This window comes from Salvelinus sp. IW2-2015, unplaced genomic scaffold, assembly GCF_002910315.2.
Source record: "Salvelinus sp. IW2-2015 unplaced genomic scaffold, ASM291031v2 Un_scaffold2247, whole genome shotgun sequence".
Classification (NCBI taxonomy): Eukaryota; Metazoa; Chordata; class Actinopteri; order Salmoniformes; family Salmonidae; genus Salvelinus; species Salvelinus sp. IW2-2015.
Genome location: NW_019943576.1, coordinates 65,397 through 85,288, shown reverse-complemented (window position 1 = coordinate 85,288; position 19,892 = coordinate 65,397). Strand labels below are relative to the sequence as shown.

At 42.4% G+C, this 19,892-nt stretch overlaps 2 protein-coding genes across 4 annotated transcripts in view; one reads left to right on the top strand and one right to left on the bottom strand.

The window, feature by feature from the left end:
• The window catches only part of ubr5 (ubiquitin protein ligase E3 component n-recognin 5), a gene marked incomplete at its 3' end in the record, with an annotated part of 37,253 nt that extends 34,994 nt beyond the window's left edge, over window positions 1-2,259 (bottom strand). Inside the window, exon 1 of the mRNA XM_024140681.2 lies at window positions 2,025-2,259. Within this exon, the coding sequence (XP_023996449.2) occupies window positions 2,025-2,086 (62 nt within the window). The remainder of the gene's footprint in view (window positions 1-2,024) is intronic.
• LOC112073383 (Krueppel-like factor 10) lies at window positions 1,745-17,926 on the top strand. 3 transcript variants are annotated; one of them, XM_070440121.1, is made up of 4 exons: window positions 1,745-1,878; window positions 15,368-15,616; window positions 15,780-16,602; window positions 16,923-17,926. In XM_070440121.1, exons 2-4 carry the CDS (start codon window positions 15,377-15,379, stop codon window positions 17,225-17,227), a joined length of 1,368 nt encoding a protein of 455 aa, XP_070296222.1. In that variant the 5' UTR covers window positions 1,745-1,878; window positions 15,368-15,376; the 3' UTR covers window positions 17,228-17,926. The 3 variants fall into 3 exon arrangements, with proteins under 3 accessions (XP_070296222.1, XP_023996448.1, XP_023996447.1); XM_024140680.2 differs by lacking the exon at window positions 1,745-1,878 and adding an exon at window positions 11,029-11,229 and having other exon boundaries at window positions 15,368-15,601; XM_024140679.2 differs by lacking the exon at window positions 1,745-1,878 and adding an exon at window positions 11,030-11,229.
• The last annotated feature ends 1,966 nt before the right edge of the window (window positions 17,927-19,892 follow it).

Below are 19,892 nucleotides of genomic sequence, written 5' to 3'. Positions count from 1 at the left end.
CATGGCCCAGCCGGTTGTCCAGTGACAGTAACCAGTCCCTCTGCAGAAGATAAACAATGAGCCAGCCACACTGTCTTGATATATGACACACACCACCCAGAGCCATTAATAACCAACATCAACAGGACAGAAGGGCTCCTTTAGTCTGCAAGAAATGTGTGTGTATACTAAACCTAATTTCCCCTCCTAACCTGTACAAAAATAATAAATACTGTTCTATCCATGTGGGTCAGAAAAGAATGTGTGTCCTCAGCCAGGGCATGAAAAGACATCCTAAACAGTCGAGGCACGAGCAGTACATAAGACTGGCGTATTGTGAGTCACAACCTATTCTTGTAAGCAAATATCTTATTTATTTGGGATAAAAGTATGCCTCTTGACAACTAAGGTAAGAAACACCTCTTTGGTAAGACAAATAACTGCAGTTGAGCAGTAGGGGGATATATTAGCACATGGTGACCATATAGCAAATGTGAATGCAAGCCATTGCCTGTGCTAGCAGCTTGTAAAAGATATAGCTTACTTGGGGATTGATTGTCATTCCACATCAGACAATTCTATCGCTAGATGAGTGAACATGATTGTATTAGGAACCAGTCAAGTCAACTTAACCATCTTGATGGTTAATTAGGCCCAAGCAGGTGGCCAATGGTACAGACCCTGGGCTCTACACAAGTACAAAATCCTATCTTCAAATGTCATATCCTGGATTTTAATTTAATGTCGTTCAAGATGTGCTTTTCCAACTTCCCAATCTCTGTCTTAAAGTATAACGGCCCATTAATCAGTTCAATCTCAATGGATGATATAAATAGGTTTACTATATATCACCTGCAGAGCAAAATGCAGGTCACAATACACAGTCAACTGTTCATAGCTAGTCCTTGCCTCTCTTAAGCTAACGTCTGTGAAAATGTTTTGTAATTTAAAGGCCAACTCCACCACTTTCAACCTAATTTATATTTGTCCAGCATATATGTGAAAACGGCGCATTTCTAAGTTTTGTACTTATAAAATAATAAAGTTAAAAAGTTCTAGCTACCCGATGACATCAACATTGATTTTCAAACAGTGATTCACCCTGACATGGGGACCAAGAAAATACACCCTTGGCCTAGAAACTCGTTGCAGGTTTTGAAAATCATTATTTTTTTTACTTTTAATCTTACCTGCAATGTCACAGAGAAACATTTTTAGGACCTTTATATTTTTAAACCACAGATCATAGAAAAGCGCTGTTTTCTCATACTGTATGTTGTATGCTGGAGATTAAGAATAAGAGGTTGAAAACGAGCTGATGTTTATTCACGAGGAACAATATTAGTTGGACGACTAACGTTAGTTAGCTAACTAAGTCGAAGCAAATAAGCAATCCAATGTTAACTTACAATTGGTTGGCTGGATAACGGTACCTAACTAGCAAGCAAACATATTAGCACAAGTGTGGCTAGTTTAGCTAACGTTATCAAGCAATGACTAGCTAATATATTAGCTATTTTATTAGCCACTTAACTAGCTAACTTAGCTACATCTTCAATGGTTCCGTTGAGCTAGCCAGCTGGATAGTCGACAATAAGATATCCAAAAGGTAGCTGACATGACATATACAATGTCAAATGCAAAAAAAAACAACAATGACGGATCATTACAATGCCATAATCACGGACGTTCCCTCTTTTTTCCCCCCCATCCCCCAACCCGCATTGTCCGTCTCAACTTTGACCATCGGCCAATCATTCCAGGCAGAGTCAGAGAACGAACGAAACAGCTCCGTTAACTGCTGCTAGCTCTGGCTAACTAGCTTGTTAGCCTAGCAGACTAGCTAACGTCGTTAGCTACGTTGAAGAGGCTTGTTCAAGATGCCGGGCCTTGCTTCAAGTACGGTAATGTGGTCGAAAATTGTTTGATTGAAATACACATGACAATATTAATATTGCAACGAAACAAATAGATAATCGTCGGTCACCACACCCTACACATATATATTGATTTAAAACCTTATTTTCCACGCCCGCAACAAATACCTGTCATTGAGCTGGTCCTCAGTCCCGGGCAACGGGTGAACCACGAAGTGTATGGATGTCATGGATCCAATCCAAATTAACACACAAATGTGTCAAGTGTGTGGGAAATGTTATTTTCTCGATATCTGTATATGTAAGGATTCATATAAATATTTTATGACAAAAAATCCCGAGCTTACAACTACAGCCTCCTCACCCACATGCCGCCATCTTAACTCTACCAAGCTTTTTCGTTCTGTATGTTGATTAACGTTAGCACACACGAAAACTGGACGCTGGTTGGACCTTGAACAGAAACAGGGAATATGTTAAACGGAACGGGATTGGTTTAAAGAAGAAAGGCAATGAAGAGAAAGGAAATGAACATTTCTAGACGTCTAGCTCGTGCTATTTTAAATGTTTTATTGGATTGTGATAAGTCTATTGGATAGAAAGCAATAGTTTCATGATCTATGTTTTGTTACAGACATTGTCTCTATAACATCTTTATATACATTGGTTGACAATTTTGCCAACAGTCTAACAAGTAAGACAAAAACAGTTCCCCCAGGGACACTGTCTGGAGCCTCTCCCTATTATAAGTCTCTAAGTCTACCCTAAATAAAAAGGAACAATAAAATAACACCAAGGGTTCACTCAGAGTTTGAGTGTGTGTTATTTGGGTATTTTATTAGGATCCCCATTAGCTGTTGCGAAAGCAGGAACTACTCTTCCTGGGGGTCCAAACAAAACATGAAACGTAACACAGAATGACATAATACAAAACATCAATAGACAAGAATGTGTTCATATATGATGTCTAGGATTAGTAGACTACAGTTTAAAGGAAATTGCTACTGTTTTTTTTATATTGGTCCTGATGCAAGAGGTAGGATAATTATGGCAGTCTCCTCTCCTAGAATGAAATCAAAATGTATTTGTCACGTGGGCCGAATACAACAGGTGTAGGTAGACCTTACAGTGAAATGCTCACTTACAGGCTCTAACCAATAGTGCAAAAAAGGTATTAGATGAACAATAGGTAAGTAAACAACAGTAAAAAGACAGGCTATTTACAGTAGCGAGGCTACATACAGACACGGGTTACTCAGGCTGATTGAGGTAGTATGTACATGTAGATATGGTTAAAGTGACTATGCATATATGATGAACAGAGAGTAGTAGTACCGTTAAAGAGGGGTTGGTGGGTGGCGGGACACAGTGCAGATAGCGCGGTTAGCCAATGTGCGGGAGCACTGGTTGGTCGGGCCAATTGAGGTAGTATGTACATGAATGTATAGTTAAAGTAACTATGCATATGATAAACAGAGAGTAGCAACAGCGTAAAAAATACGGGTTGGGGGGGGAACACAATGCAAATAGTCCGGGTAGCCATTTGATTACCTGTTCAGGAGTCTTATGGCTTGGGGGTAAAAACTGTTGAGAAGCCTTTTTGTCCTAGACTTGGCACTCTGGTACCGCTTGCCATGCGGTAGTAGAGAGAACAGTCTATGGCTGGGGTCTTCTACAATTTTTAGGGCCTTCCTCTGACACCGCCTGGTGTAGAGGTCCTGAATGGCAGGCAGCTTAGCCCCAGTGATGTACTGGGCCATACGCACTACCCTCTGTAGTGCCTTGCGGTCAGAGGCCGAGCAATTGCCGTACCAGGCAGTGATGCAACCAGTCAAGATGCTCTTGATCTTGCAGCTGTAGAACCTTTTGAGGATCTCAGGACCCATGCCAAATCTTTTTAGTTTCCTGAGGGGGAATAGGCTTTGTCGTGCCCTCTTCACGACTGTCTTGGTGTGTTTGGACTATTCTAGTTTGTTGTTGATGTGGACACCAAGGAACTTGAAGCTCTCAACCTGCTCCACTACAGCCCCGTCGATGAGAATGGGGGCATGCTCGGTCCTCCTTTTCCTGTAGTCCACAATCATCTCCTTAGTCTTGGTTACGTTGAGGGATTGGTTGTTATTCTGGCACCACCCCGCCAGGTCTCTGACCTCCACCCTAAGAAGGAAGATTATACACAATGCCTCAAGGTACAAGATAAGGATACACAAAGGAACGCTGCCAACAAATCCAAGGATGTTTGAGATAATCCATAATAAATTTGGAGCTCTGTGGGGATTTAGCAAACAATGATAATAGGTGCTTCCTCTGACAATGACAAAACTGGGTCAATAGAGCAAACAAAATCATGTTTTACATTCAGACATTTCCTTTCCACTCTGTCATTACTTTTCTGAAAAATTAACATTCTCCGTTATGCAAACTGGTATGTGGATACTATAACACGGAGATTGAGGATCACTGTCCAATATGAATTTTGTGGAGGTGTATATTAACCAATGACTGTATCCCATGCCATGTATAATCCCCATGCTCCCTCTGCTGGTTGACATCCCCACAGCTCAAGAGAAGAATTACATACTGGGCACAGACTTCAATTAAACGCCTAGTTTTGAATTACATTTGGTTGAGTTGTCAACTAACATGAATTCAACATGAAATCAAACAACATTTCACCCTGTCATAGGATTTAAGTTAAAAGTTGTGTGAATAAAATACGAAATTCTCTTATATTGATGACTTTTTGCAAATCCATTCAGTTTTCCACATTGATTCAGTCATCACATAATTTATTTTGGTTGAAATGATGTGGAAACAATGTTGATTCAACCAGTTTTTGCCCAGTGGGTATAGTGGCGTAATGAAAAAGGTCCACAGATATAGCACCTGTCTATAGACCTTCAGTAACCACTGTCAAAATCATACATGTGTCCTACGTTCTTTCAAAAGTGTTTTCTATTTTAATGCATTTATTTATTACTTCCTCCATTTAAACACATTGAAAACATTTGCTGTTTTATAATGCTATTCTAAACATTTTGTCAGGAGGTTATGAGAAAACGCTGCAGTTTTAAAGCTAATTTCCTGCATGTCTACACATTTTTCTATGGGTCAGAGAGAAAAATGTGCTATTGCTCACATTTTACCATGAGGCTGAGAGAGAATTATGATGTTCTAAATTCTACACATTTTGCTATCATAAGTTATCTGGGTGGTCCCCGACCTACAGAGGGCCCACAACCCAATTTGTTCATTTTTTTGGTGGGGGTTGGGGGCCCCCTGGGGGTCGAGCCCTGCATGCCTGTTCAGTAATCCGGCCCTGTTAATATTTAAATATCTATACATGAAAATGTAATATATTAAAGAGCCAGAATAACCAAAGGGACACTGGATATGGTTGGTTAAAAATACAATACAGATTAAAAATGCAATTCCTCTTCCTGAAATAATTAAAAATTAGGGAAATTGACAATAGAACAGCAGAGTAACCTTAGGCCAGCCTAGCTACAGTAAAAGGCACTCCTGTGCTGCTTGATTCATGTTGCCCTGGATATGAGTGCTGTGCTGGCCTAATAATGGCAGAATCCCCAAAAGAAGCATGGCAGCAGGAACCAATGGTATAATTATTTTAGCCTGTTTTGACATTTCCACACAGCAATAAAAACATGATGACAGGCTTTCACTACGCCTCCAGTGTTGTGGGACTATATGTTACAGTACATCTTTTGGGGGAAAAAAGAATTAAAACATTTTGATAGACCTGCTGTAGTTTTTTAGATAACTCTATTATGTAGCAGAAGCATTGATTGCATATACCTACTCATCTAGAAACAGCTTTGACAGCTTCAGCAGTATAGACCTATGGTCTTGAAGTTTGTTTTTTATACCAACAGATGGCAGGCTTTGTCTTTCACCATTTAATTATTTGTATTTTTTTCACCTTTTGAGAAGTGTGTTGTTGGCTGCTGATTGAGTATCCCAGAGACAGGGCCCAAATCCTACCCTTATGATTAGTACCCAATAACGCTTTGTCAAATCACAGGTATTTGCCTGTTTCTTAAAAAATAGTACCTTTTCAAGAAATATTGTCTTTTATGATCACAGTATCAGAAGAATAATTAATTTATGAAGGAATTTAATACAGAAAATAAAGATTTCTATATTTCTCCAAAAAGAAAAGATACAGTATATGCTCTGTGTTAAAAATCAACACAAATGGAAAAGGATACATCTGTGTTCTCGGGGTATAAAATTATCTAAACTGTATACAACTGCTCGTTTGAATGACAAAGAGAGGCACATAGGTAATGCTACAGGTTTGTCTGTTCGTCATCACTTTCTTATTCATCATCAGCCTATACAGTAGAGGAAATTACTAATACTCTGAAATTCATGACTGTACAGCCCCTTAGAGTATAGGAGTGGAAAATAAGGGAATAGAGAGCTCCACTTCTCTCTGCCTGCCCCTGAGGTGAATGAGTGGAGAGAGAGTCCTTCATCTGACAGACTCTCTCATTCCCTCAGAATCAACATAAACTGCAAAATTCCCAGTGAGTCAGCTGCTGTGATCTGCTTCATACTCACTTGCTTTCTTCAGTAAAGTTAGATTTGGTACAGCTGGTTGACAATTCTCTCAGCGGTATTGCAAAATGTTTCTACAAAAAAAGAAAAACATGAGGACAAATCTGGTTTATGTGGCCATTGGTCTGGTACTAGGTGTACACATAAAGTAAATGTGAGGTGAACATGTTTTAGTTTCTTATGTTGTGTTATAACCTCTATGGTCTATGGTTATAACAGGTTTATAACAAATATACGGTTTGTTTTTTACTTTCACTTCAGGTAATCTGCATTTTTGTTTTCTGAATTGTCAGTGGCAAGGTCACGTTATATATGGGGGCTTAGTTTACGTGATTAAATACATTGTTAAGATGTTGTTAAAATAGTTGGATGACAGAAAAAAGGCAAATTGATTATTCAGATGATGTACACTACCTTTCAAAAGTTTGGGTCACTTAGAAATGTCCTTGTTTTTGAAAGAAAAGCAAATTTTTGTCCATTAAAATAACATCAAATTGATCAGAAATACAGTGTAGACATTGTTAATGTTGTAAATGACTATTGTAGCTGGAACGGCTGATTTCTTATGGAATATCTACAAAGGCGTACAGAGGCCCATTATCAGCAATCATCACTCCTGTGTTCCAATGGCACGTTGTGTTAACTAATCCAAGTTTATCATTTTAAAAGGCTAATTGATCATTAGAAAACCCTTTTGCAATTATGTTAGCACAGCTGAAGGGTTTTCTAATGATCAATTAGCCTTTTAAAATGGTAAACTTGGATTAGCTAACACAACGTGCCATTGGAACACAGGAGTGATGGTTGCTGATAATGGGCCTCTGTACGCCTATGTAGATATTCCATTAAAAATCTGCCATTTCCAKCTACAATAGTAATTTACAAAATTAACAATGTCTACACTGTATTTCGGATCAATTTTATGTTATTTTAATGGACAAAAAACATGCTTTTCTTTCAAAAACAAGGACATTTCTAAGTGACCCAAACTTTTGAACGGTAGTGTATATATTTTGCAGATTATGCTTGCTAACTGTTGGACAAGACATTTTCCTAAAAATATCACCTGCAGGATAATTACCAGGAGTTTAACTGAGATTGTATAGCTGGTGGAACTGTCGCCAAAACATGTTGCTCTTCCAGAAATCCACTGTGTGCCTCTGTATATTCCTATCCTGAGGTGGTTGAACTCCATGCCAGTACCACTCTGTTGCCACTAATCCTAAATGTAACCCTTTATCAGAGCCAAGTCAAACAAGAACATAGAAATATCACTGTTATTTTTAGATTACGGGTCAATATGTTATCAAATGGCCTAAAATGGTGATCAATATGGACATACTGATAATAAAACAAACAGCAGGAAACTTGCGTCACTGTAATGGGTGCACTGCATTATACAATGCAGTAATGTAGTGCACATCCTTCAACTTTCACCTCACATATTCACATTCACATTGGTTATACAATTTAGATCAGATTACAACCAAGGCACTTAAAAGCTTAATTTGATGGGGCAGTAAAGAAGCGGAGGAATACTGTAGTTAGAGCCATATTGTGTGCGGGAGTGTTTGGAGTAAAACCCTGGTGTCCTTTACTTAAAGTAATCCACACCACACCTGGTTTCAAATAATATTTGTTTACAATGATAGACAACAAAAACTTTAGCTGCACTTGATTGAGCTTGCCTTGCACAATGGAACCAATAGAATAGCCCCAAAAGTACAAACGTCACCCATCTGGCATTCCAGGTGGACTAATTGAAATGCTCAAAAGTATTTGAAAGAAAACTAATGCTATTTGAAACGAGGTCTCACCCATTCACACAGGGGGAAGGCATCAGTAAACAGTGCCAATGTCTCCAGGATTTAAGATTTACATTTTACAGTCATCCAATGCAGAATCTGAAGACGAAACGCTGAGCGTCTCTACACTGCTTTTTCACCAACACTAAACAAGCCCACATCAGCTGTGACGACACCAGCTCTTGTCACTCAGGCCAGCACAATAAATATGAGTTATTTCCAGCTCAGTAACAAGATAGCTCACTAAGGAGTGAGGCTTTAAAATAACTGATCTGTACTGCTAGCTGGGACTTAAAAGAAAATATTTAGTTTAGGACCGGTCAGTGTGGGATAAACTGGAATAAGTCTGCGTCTAGTGTTAATGTTAGTAATCTAGTATGGGTCTGTCTAGGTCTAGAGGCATGCAACCACCTCTCACTACTCCACCCCCATGCACTACGATCTCACAAGCAACCCAGCTTCAGAGTTCAGGGTAATGTGACTGCTGGCATATACGTGAGAAAGGGGGAGGGATGGACGCTGATGGGCTTTTCCTGGTCTCTTCTTCTGAGAAAAAGGGATACATTCAGGGACTGTGCCCAGGCCCTCTTGACACGCCTCCATTCCAGCAATAATCTCAGATGAACAGCAGCAGCTCAGATAGCCTATAAGGTTCTGATCACAAGATACTGTACTGGCAGTTGCCTCAAGCCTCAAAGTTAGCCCAACACTTCAGATACGACCCCATCTATTTGCATTACAACTTGAATCTAGGACACACTATTTGGCCGAGATGTACAGTACATAAGCTTGGCACCCAGAGCTAGAGACCGCTGGCCGTCTGGAGACCGTGCATTGACACTACATGATACTGTGAACTAGTAATGGAGTTAACTCTTTTAAGGAACACTGTTCTTGATGGAAAGAGTCCAGTGAGTCACAACTGACTGGACTGAATAAAATATTTTCTTATTTGATTTATAGTCAGTTATTTTAATGGAGGTAAGATGTTAAATATTATCATTCAGTGTCAGATAGACAGTACCACCACCCAGAGGCCTGGAGATGCCGTGCTGCCTGGCTGTGGTTGTGTACCAAATAGCTCCCTATTTTCTGTATAGTGCACTAGCCTATGGGCCCTGGTCAAAAGTTGTGCATTGTTAAGGGAACAGGGGGCCTTTTGGGAGGCAGTCTGTGTGTATGTTTCACTATTGTCTCTGTCTGCAGCCTCCCATTGTTCCCAGTCTCTGACCCATGGAGGAACGTCTAGACAGCTGACACTTACCTTATCCATACAGGGAACAGATAGACCCCCCCCCCCCCATCTCTGTTGGCAAGAGAACACCAGACCTACTGAGGGCAGCAGTCCAAAAACCGCAGACACTTAATAGGGTGATGTCTCTCTCTGTACACAGCCACATTGGGGTGGCAGGTAGCCTAGTGGTTAGAGCGTTGGGCCAGTAACCTAAAAGTTGCTGAATCAAATCCCTGAGCTGACAAGGTAAAAATCTATCGTTCTGCCCCTGAACATGGCAGTTTACTTTCCCCTGTAGGCCGTCATTGTAAATAAAAATGTTTTCTTAACTGACTTGCCTAGATAAATACAATTTAGCCTTTATCTATCCAGGTTTAAATCCCTTGAGGTTAAAGGGAATAACGTAAAAAAGCTTTTGTCTGTAGCAGGTAGAGTTAAGTGCCTTGCTCAAGGGGACAATGACAGGAACACTTGAACTCCCACCAGATTGTTCCTGTCAGCTGGGATTCAAACCAGCAACTCTCCTGTTGTTGGAAACCAGATATCAAAATCAGATAGTGTATATGCAATGTGGTCTCAGAGCATTTTGTATTATTCTGTATCTGTTTGTAAATCCGAGACAATCCATTTAGTATGATATCTTACGTTTCGTATGGTATGTGTTAATTTGTGGATGTCCATCATCCATTTCAAACGATATGTTATGAATTACACTTCATATGATATGTTATGAATTGCAATTCATACAACATGTTCCGAATTTGCAAAATGTACAATGTTAGGAATTTGCTAAACGTATGATATGTTACGAATTCCAATTTGTTGTGGCTAACGTTAGCTAGGTGGGTACTAAGGCCAACATTAGTTAGCTCTAGGGGTTAGGGGTTAAGGTTAGGAGTTAGCTAAAAGGGTTAAGGTTTGGGAAAGGGTTAGCTAACATGCTAAGTAGTTGCAAAGTAGCTAAAAAGTAGTAAGTAGTTGCAAAGTTGGTAATTAGCTAAAATGCTGAAGAGATCCATGATGAGTTTTGAACACACAACCTTTGAGTTGCTAGATGTTCATGTTATACACCTACCCAACCACCCTCCTTCTGTTTTATGTAACCATACCAAATGTAATATATCATACAAATTTGGTATCCCGGATTTACGTTTACTATATTATGTCTAGTCTATGAGACCAGTCTGCAATATAATATTGGATTTAGTCTTTATAAGTCAAGTATTCTAACCTTAAAAAAAAATATATATATATATATATAGCAATCATGTGTGTAAACGGATGTAATATAATATAACAACTAAAGTATCATCAGATGTAGTTCAGTAGACTGGAAAAACTGAGATCTTTCAAAATTCGACAATTCGTCATGTTGGGGGTTTTATGTGGCTCACTCAACTCGGTATAGGAGGATTCGCAGCGTTATTTTCACACGCTGATGCTGTTGTGTACCACGCTGTTTCCACGGACCACATCAGCCCCTGATCACGCGTTGATTCTTCTCCTATTGGTTCCTGTCTAGCACACCTTTGTGTCTGATTGGCTGAAAGTAGAGACCGGCCCCTCTGTATCCACTGTATTTGAAATTATGGTTGAATGGAACTAGAAAAAGGAAAAGGGAAACATATATTATAACATTTACCACAAGTCCGACTGTCACACATCACTTCATTAACACAGTGAAGTTACATTCGATACATTGTCTTCGAATATGAGAAAATGTATGTCGTCCTTTGTCGAGCGCCACAACAATGTAAGTAGCTACAATCGTCATTCTCACTGAAGTATTCAGGAAACCACTAACGTTAGGGTGATGTTAGATGATGAATTTTTGTTTAAAAAAAGTGCATCTTTCTCTTTGAAATACGTTTAGAATGTAAACAGAACTTTTTGAGATCTGTTTAGTAATAATAAGTGGATGTTGAGATTTAGTTGAATTTGTTGAACAGTAGATTTGAGTCCCATCTCTCTGCGTAGCCTGTGAGAGGGGGCGTGGGACTGTTAGTATAAGCAGCACGCCCGGTGCATCTGCTGGGTAACTGGGTTAAAGGCCAAAGTGCTGGGAAACACTAGCCGATCACTCACAGTTCACTAAATTCTGAACTTTGATATGGGGGGGTTAATGAAATACAAATGGTATAGAGGGAAATAGTCCTATAATTCCTATAATAACTACAACCTAAAACTTCTTACCTGGGAATATTGAAGACTTATGTTATAAGGAACTACCAGCTTTCATATGTTCTCATGTTCTGAGCAAGGAACTGAAACGTTAGCTTTCTTACATAGCACATATTGTACTTTTACTTTCTTCTCCAACACTTTGTTTTTGCATWATTTAAACCAAATTGAACATGTTTTATTATTTACTTGAGGCTAAATTGATTTTATTKATGTATTATATTAAGTTAAAATAAGTGTTCATTCAGTATTGTTGTAATTGTCATTATTACAAAGAAATGTAAAAAATCGGCCGATTAATCGGTATCGACTTTTTTGGTCCTCCAATAATCGGTATCGGCGTTGAAAAATCATAATCGGTCGACCTCTAATCCCAATTATTCGCATAAGGAAGCGACGCAGAGGAAGTAGAGCCGGATGCCTTGTCCGGATCCGCAGAAGGCGAGTAGGAAAGCTGCCGTTACCGTCAATATTACTCGCCAACGTGCAATCATTGGACAATTAACTAGACGAGGTACGATCACGAAAATCCTACCAACGGGACATCAAAAACTGTAATATCCTATATTTCACGAAATCGTGGCTGAATGACGACATGAATATTCAGCTAGCGGGATACACGCTGCACCGGCAAGATAGAACAGCACACTCCGGTAAGACGAGGGGGGGGCCGTCTAGTTTTGCTCACCTGAAGTAGAGTATATTGTGATAAATTGCAGGCCACACTACTTGCCTAGAGAGTTCTCAGCTATACTCTTTGTGGCTGTTTATTTACCACCACAAACAGATGCGGGCACTAAGACCACACTCAGTCAGCTGTATAAGGAAATAAGCAAACAGGAAACCACTCAACCAGAGGCGGCGCTCCTAGTGGCCGGAGACTTTAATGCAGGGAAACTTAAATCAGTTCTACCAAATCTCTATCAACATGTTAAATGTGCAACCAAAGGGAAAAAAATTCTAGACCACCTGTACTCCACACATAGAGACACGTACAAAGCTCTCCCTCGCCCTCCATTTGGTAAATCCGACCACAACTCTATCCTCCTGATTCCTGCCTACAAGTAAAAATGAAAGCAGGAAGCACCAGTGACTCGGTCTATAAAAAAATTGTCAGATGAAGCAGATGCTAAACTACAGGACTGTTTTGCTATCACAGACTGGAACATGTTCCGGGATTCTTCTGATGACATTGAGGAATACACCACATCAGTCACTGGCTTTATCAATAAGTGCATTGAGGACGTCGTCCCCACGGTGACTGTACGTACATACCCCAACCAGAAGCCATGGATTACAGGCAACATTCGTACTGAGCTAAGGGTAGAGCTGCCGCTTTCAAGGTGCGGGACTCTAACCCGGAAGCTTACAAGAAATCCCGCTATGCCCTGCGACGAACCATCAAACAGGCAAAGCGTCAATACAGGGCTAAGATTAAATCATACTACACCGGCTCCGATGCTCGTCGGATGTGGCAGGGCTTGCAAACTATTACAGACTACAAAGGGAAGCACAGCCACAAGCTGCCCAGTGACACGAGCCTACCAGACGAGCTAAATCACTTCTATGCTCGCTTCGAGGCAAGCAACACTGAGGCATGCATGAGAGTATCAGCTGTTCCGGACGACTGTGTGATTACGCTCTCCGTAGCCGACGTGAGTAAGACGTTTAAACAGGTCAACATACACAAGGCTGCGGGGCCAGACGGATTACCAGGACGTGTGCTCCGGGCATGTGCTGACCAACTGGCAGGTGTCTTCACTGACATTTTCAACATGTCCCTGATTGAGTCTGTAATACCAACATGCTTCAAGCAGACCACCACAGTCCCTGTGCCCAAGAACACAAAGGCAACCTGCCTAAATGACTACAGACCCGTAGCACTCGCGTCCGTAGCCATGAAGTGCTTTGAAAGGCTGGTAATGGCTCACATCAACACCATTATCCCAGAAACCCTAGACCCACTCCAATTTGCATACCGCCCAAACAGAACCACAGATGATGCAATCTCTGTTGCACTCCACACTGCCCTTTCCCACCTGGACAAAAGGAACACCTATATGTGAGAATGCTATTCATTGACTACAGCTCAGCGTTCAACACCATAGTACCCTCATAGTTCATCACTAAGCTAAGGACCCAGGGACTAAACACCTCACTCTGCAACTGGATCCTGGACTTCCTGACGGGTCGCCCCCAGGTGGTGAGGGTAGGTAGCAACACATCTGCCACACAGATCCTCAACACTGGAGCTCCCTAGGGGTGTGTGCTCAGTCCCCTCCTGTACTCCCTGTTCACCCACGACTGCATAGCCAGGCACGAGTCCAACACCATCATTAAGTGTGCAGACGACACAACAGTGGTAGGCCTGATCACCGACAACGACGAGACAGCCTATAGGGAGGAGGTCAGAGACCTGGCCGGGTGGTGCCAGAATAACAACCTATCCCTCAACGTAACCAAGACTAAGGAGATGATTGTGGACTACAGGAAAAGGAGCACCGAGCACGTCCCCATTCTCATCGACGGGGCTGTAGTGGAGCAGGTTGAGAGCTTCAAATTCCTTGGTGTCCACATCAACAACAAACTAGAATAGTCCAAACACACCAAGACAGTCGTGAAGAGGGCACGACAAAGCCTATTCCCCCTCAGGAAACTAAAAAGATTTGGCATGGGTCCTGAGATCCTCAAAAGGTTCTACAGCTGCAACATCGAGAGCATCCTGACTGGTTGCATCACTGCCTGGTACGTCAATTGCTTGGCCTCTGACCGCAAGGCACTTCAGAGGGTAGTGCGTACGGCCCAGTACATCACTGTGGCAAAGCTGCCTGCCATCCAGGACCTCTACACCAGGCGGTGTCAGAGGAAGGCCCTAAAAATTGTAAAAGACCCCAGCCACCCCAGTCATAGACTGTTCTTTCTACTACCGCATGGCAAGCGGTACCGGAGTGCCAAGTCTAGGACAAAAAGGCTTCTCAACAGTTTTTACCCCCAAGCCATAAAACTTCTGAACAGGTAACCAATGGTTACCTGGACTATTTACATTGTGTGCCCCCCCCAACCCCTCTTTTACGCTGCTGCTACTCTCTGTTTATCTTATATGCATAGTCACTTTAACCATACATCCATGTACATACTACCTCAATTGGCCCGACCAACCAGTGCTCCCGCACATTGGCTAACTGGGCTATCTGCATTGTGTCCCACCTCCCGCCAACCCCTCCTTTTACGCTACTGCTACTCTCTGTTCATCATATATGCATAGTCACTTTAACCATACCTACATGTACATACTACCTCAATAAGCCTGAGTAACCCGTGTCTGTATATAGCCTTGCTACTCTTATTTTCAAATGTATTTTTACTGTTGTTTTATTTCTTTACTTACCTATACACACACACACACACACACACACACACACACACACACACACACACACATACCTTTTTTTCGCACTATTGGTTGGAGCCTGTAAGTAAGCATTTCACTGTAAGGTGAACACCTGTTGTATTGGGCGCACATGACAAATAAACTTTGATTTGATTTGTCTCCTCCCCTTCATCTTCACTGATTGAAGTGGATTTAACAGGTGACATTAATAAGAGATCATAGCTTTCACTTGGATTCACCTGGTCAGTCTATATCATGGAAAGATCAGGTGTTCTGAATGTTTTGTACACTCAGTGTATATTCCTTTATCTGTTAACAGAGTGACACCATGGAAGTTGATGAGCTGTACTATCCTGGCCGTCAGAACCATGAAGAGTCCCAGTGTCACCCTATGGCTGTGGGAGACATGGAGGCGGTGGAGGCTCTTATGTTTATGAACACCCACTGGAAAGCCAGGACTTCCAGGAGCTTCAAGCATAGACAGTTCCGACCTCTGACCCCTTCCTCTGACTTCTCAGAGGATGACTCTCGTCTCTCATTTGAACCGGCTGAGGTTCGTGATTCTCTGGTAAATTTCCTGTGTTACTTGTGTGTGTTCTCTCAAGTTCTGTCACATACATTCACTGTGATAATCCTCCATACTAAGTGAAATGTAATAAATATAACCTCACACAATGTAGAGATTATATCGTTTCGAAACCACTTCAGGGTTTTTTCCCCCTCCGTCTCAGTGTATGACCCCGCCATACAGCCCGCCAAACTTTGAGGCCATTCACAGTCAACCTGGTCCAGAGACAGTACAGACCTCCTGGTGCCAGAGACATAACCCACAGCCAGCACAGCAGGGCTTGACACAGCCACAGATGGTCAGCCAGCCCCGATCACAGGCCACCAGTGTGATCCGTCACACTGCAGACATCTGTCCAGCCGCCCCCCTGGAGCAGAGACTGAACCAACCCCTGCCTCCCCAGCCCCAGCCAAGCCCAGACAGCATCAACAACCCCCTGGCAGATAGGCTATCTGGCAGGTGCTCCAAAGGGAACATGACACCCCTTGACTCCTCTGCTGAACCGGCTGCCATCCAGGCTCCGGTTACTGTGACTCTGCCAGCCTCTGTTGGTAAATTCCACCAACCTACATCGGTGTCCCCTGTCAACTGTAGGGTTTCTCCTGTTCCGGTTTACTGCCAGATACTACCTGCTGTGCCCATTGCAGCGAACAGTCATATTCCAATGGTAGAGACCAGTCACCAACAACAGTCAGCAGCAGTTGGTCCTCCTTCAGTCTTCTTCATGGGCGACCAGGTGACAAAGGGCCCTATCATCTTCTTGGTTCCCCGGCCAGTTGTCGGGATCCAGCTGTCAGTGCTGACATCTGGTGGCACCAAGCTGCCAGCCATCGCCCCAGCGCCAGGCTTCACCTCAGTGGTCCAGCGGAGCAGCCTGCAGCCCGCTGAGGTGTCCAGAGTCCGCAGCCATATCTGCCCCCAAGAGGACTGTGGCAAGACCTACTTTAAGTGCTCCCACCTCAAGGCTCACATGAGGACTCACACAGGTAAGACAGGGCTTGTGGGGAGTCTATTTTAAATGTTAGAAATTCAGGTAGTGGCCTTTTTGTTTACAAGTAACACAAGTATTACATATTGTGGGAATAACAACAGAGTTTATCTCAGGGTTTAAAAAAAAGTCAGTGTTCTTTTCTTTGGCTTCTTATTGCTACCTTATTGGTGCTGTAATTGCACTAAAGCCACAATGTTCAAAGACCTCCTTACATGCCGTAACAACAAGATCAGGTAATCACCCGCTTAGCCTTTATGGCTGACTGTGTGTGTGTCCTGCTGTAACACTAGTCTTTCCTCTATGTGTTCTGCTCAGGTGAGAAACCTTTCAAATGCAGGTGGGAAGGCTGTGAGAGACGCTTCGCCCGATCCGATGAGCTATCACGCCACCGTAGAACCCACACGGGAGAGAAGCGCTTCGCCTGCCCCATGTGCCACAGCCGCTTCATGCGTAGCGACCACCTGGCCAAGCACGCCCGTCGACACCTGGCCACCAAGAAGGTGCCCTGTTGGCAGATGGGAATCTGTCACAGCGTTGATGTTACACATGCGGTGTTTTCAGCACCGTTCCTTCGTCCTCTGCCCGGAATAAACTCTTGCCTTAAAGACACTGTAGAATAAGCTGTTTCTTCATTAGATGGGAAGGAACTCATTCACTGTGATACTGCTCACTGAAGATTTCAATGCACATCAATGCAATTAATTACATGTTGAATTCTTAAAAAACTAAAGTTGTTTGACATGTGTAAAATTTCTTGACTTACAGTTTCATATTTCATTCAGGTCCACTTGAGATTACATTGTTAGTGGCAGTTTAATATGTGATGAATGATAGCAGGGTTTTACTCATTTACATTAAGTTTGATCAACTCTTACTTGTTGAAGATTATACTAATATTATCGTTTACAACTGTGCTTTAAACTACTGACAAGACAAGATCAACCTCTTTGCATGTGGTTGTAGTGGTGGCAACTGTCCGCTCTTTCTGTGGCAACCTCCAAAGTGTGGAGCAAGGTACAGAAATGTAGAAGTCAAATCTGTGAACAACTAGAGGCTTAGATAGACTCTTTCTGAATCTCTGAGCCTACCAAATAAGTCAATTACCGTTATGGATTGCAAAACTATGCTTAACTATTAGATCTTGTACATTAATTGATTTTCTACCTAGTGAATGTGTTCAATACACTGTATATTTAATATTCATGAGAATTGTTTGGCCAAAGAAAGAATGTTAGAGAAGAGTTTGTATATTTAACTTGACTAAATTACATACATTTTCATTGTTTTGTTACAGGTGAAATAAAATGTGTAAAACTTTACTAGTTTGTTGTATTTGTGTTGAATTCAAATCAAATGTTATTTGTCACTTGCCAAATACAACAGGTGTAGACCTTACTTTGAAATGCTTACTTACAAGCCCTTAACCAACCAACTGGTACCGAGTCAATGTGCGGGGTTACAGGTTAGTCGAGGTAATTTGTACAAGTAGGTAGAGGTAAAGTGACTGCATAGATAATAAACAGCAAGTAGCAGCAGTGTAAAAACAAAGGTGTGGGGGGGTCAATGTAAATATTCCGGGGGGCCATTTTATTAATTGTTCAGCAGTCTTATGGCTTGGGGGTAGAAGTTGTTAAAGAGCCTTCTGGACCTAGACTTGGCGCTCCGGTACATCTTGCCGTGCGGTAGCAGAGACAACAGTCTATGACTGACACGCCTAGTATATAGGTCCTGGATGGCAGTGATGTACTGGGCTGTACACAGTGAAGCAAACGGTCAGGATGCTCTCGATGGTGCAGCTGTAGAACTTTCTGAGGTTCTGGGGACCCATGCCAAATCTTTTCAGTCTCCTGAGAGGGAAAGGGCGTTGTCATGCCCTCTTCATGACTTGGTGTGTTTGGACCATGATAATGTGTTGGTGATGTGGACACCAAGGAACTTGAAACTCTCGACCCGCTATACTACAGCCCCGTCAATGTGAATGGGGGCGTTCGGCCCTCCTTTTCCTGTAGTCCATGATCATCTCCTTTGTCTTGCTCACGTTGAGGGCGAGGTTGTTGTCCTGGCACCACACTGAGAGGATATGTGTTGCGTTACTGAACTGAGGGGTATACTACAAAGCAAGATAAAGGAGTTAGCCAGCTAGAAAAATAAACTTGAAATGGGCATGGTCTAATTGACTCAACAACCAATAACACATACACTACATGACCAAAAGAATGTGGACACCTGCTTGTCGAACATCTCATTCTAAAATCATGAGCATTAATATGGAGTTGGTCCCCCCTTTGCGGCTAAAACAGCCTCCACTCTTCTGGGAAGGCTTTCCAATAGATCCCTCAAACTCAAATCTTGACCTCGCAGCCACTTCCACTGGTTTCTTTTCATTGTTCCCCTCTAATCAGGGACTGATTTAGACCTGAGACACCAGGTGTGTGCGATTAATTATTAGGTAAAACAGAAAACCAGCAGGCTGCGGACCTCATAGAGTAAGAGTTGAATACCAATGCATCGGACATTGATGTTGGGCGATTAGGCCTGGCTCGCAGTCGGCGTTCCAATTCATCCCAAAAATGTTCGATGAGGTTGAAGTCAGGGCTCTGTGCAGGCCAGTCAAGTACTTCCACAACGATCTCGACAAACTATTTCTGTATGGACCTCGCTTTGTGCACGGGGGCATTGTCATTCTGAAACAGGAAAGGGCCTTCTCCGAACTGTTGCCACAAAGTTGGAAGCACAGAATCATCTAGAATGTCAGTGTATGCTGTAGCGCTAAGATTTCCCTTCACTGGAACTAAGGGGCCTAGCCCGAACCATGAAAAACAGCCCCAGACCATTATTCCTCCTCCACAAAACTTTACAGTCGGCACTATGCATTGGGGCAGGTTGCGTTCTCCTGGCATCTGCCAAACCCAGATTCGTCCGTTATACAGCCAGATGGTGAAGCGTGATTCACCACTCCAGCTGACGCTTGGCATTGCGCATGGTGATCTTAGGCTTGTGTGAGGCTGCTTGGCCATGGAAACCCATTTCATGAAGCTCCCGACGAACAGTTGTGCTGATGTTGCTTCCAGAGGTAGTTTAGATCTCGATAGGGAGTGCTGCAACCGAGGAGAGATTATTTTTTTACTTGCCACACGTTTCAGCACTCGGCAGTCGGCAGTCCTGTTCTGTGAGCTTGTGTGGCCTACCACTTCGCTACTGAACCATTGTTGCTCCTAGACGTTTCCACTTCACAATAACAGCACTTACAGTTGATCGGGGCAGCTCTAGCATGGCAGAAATTTG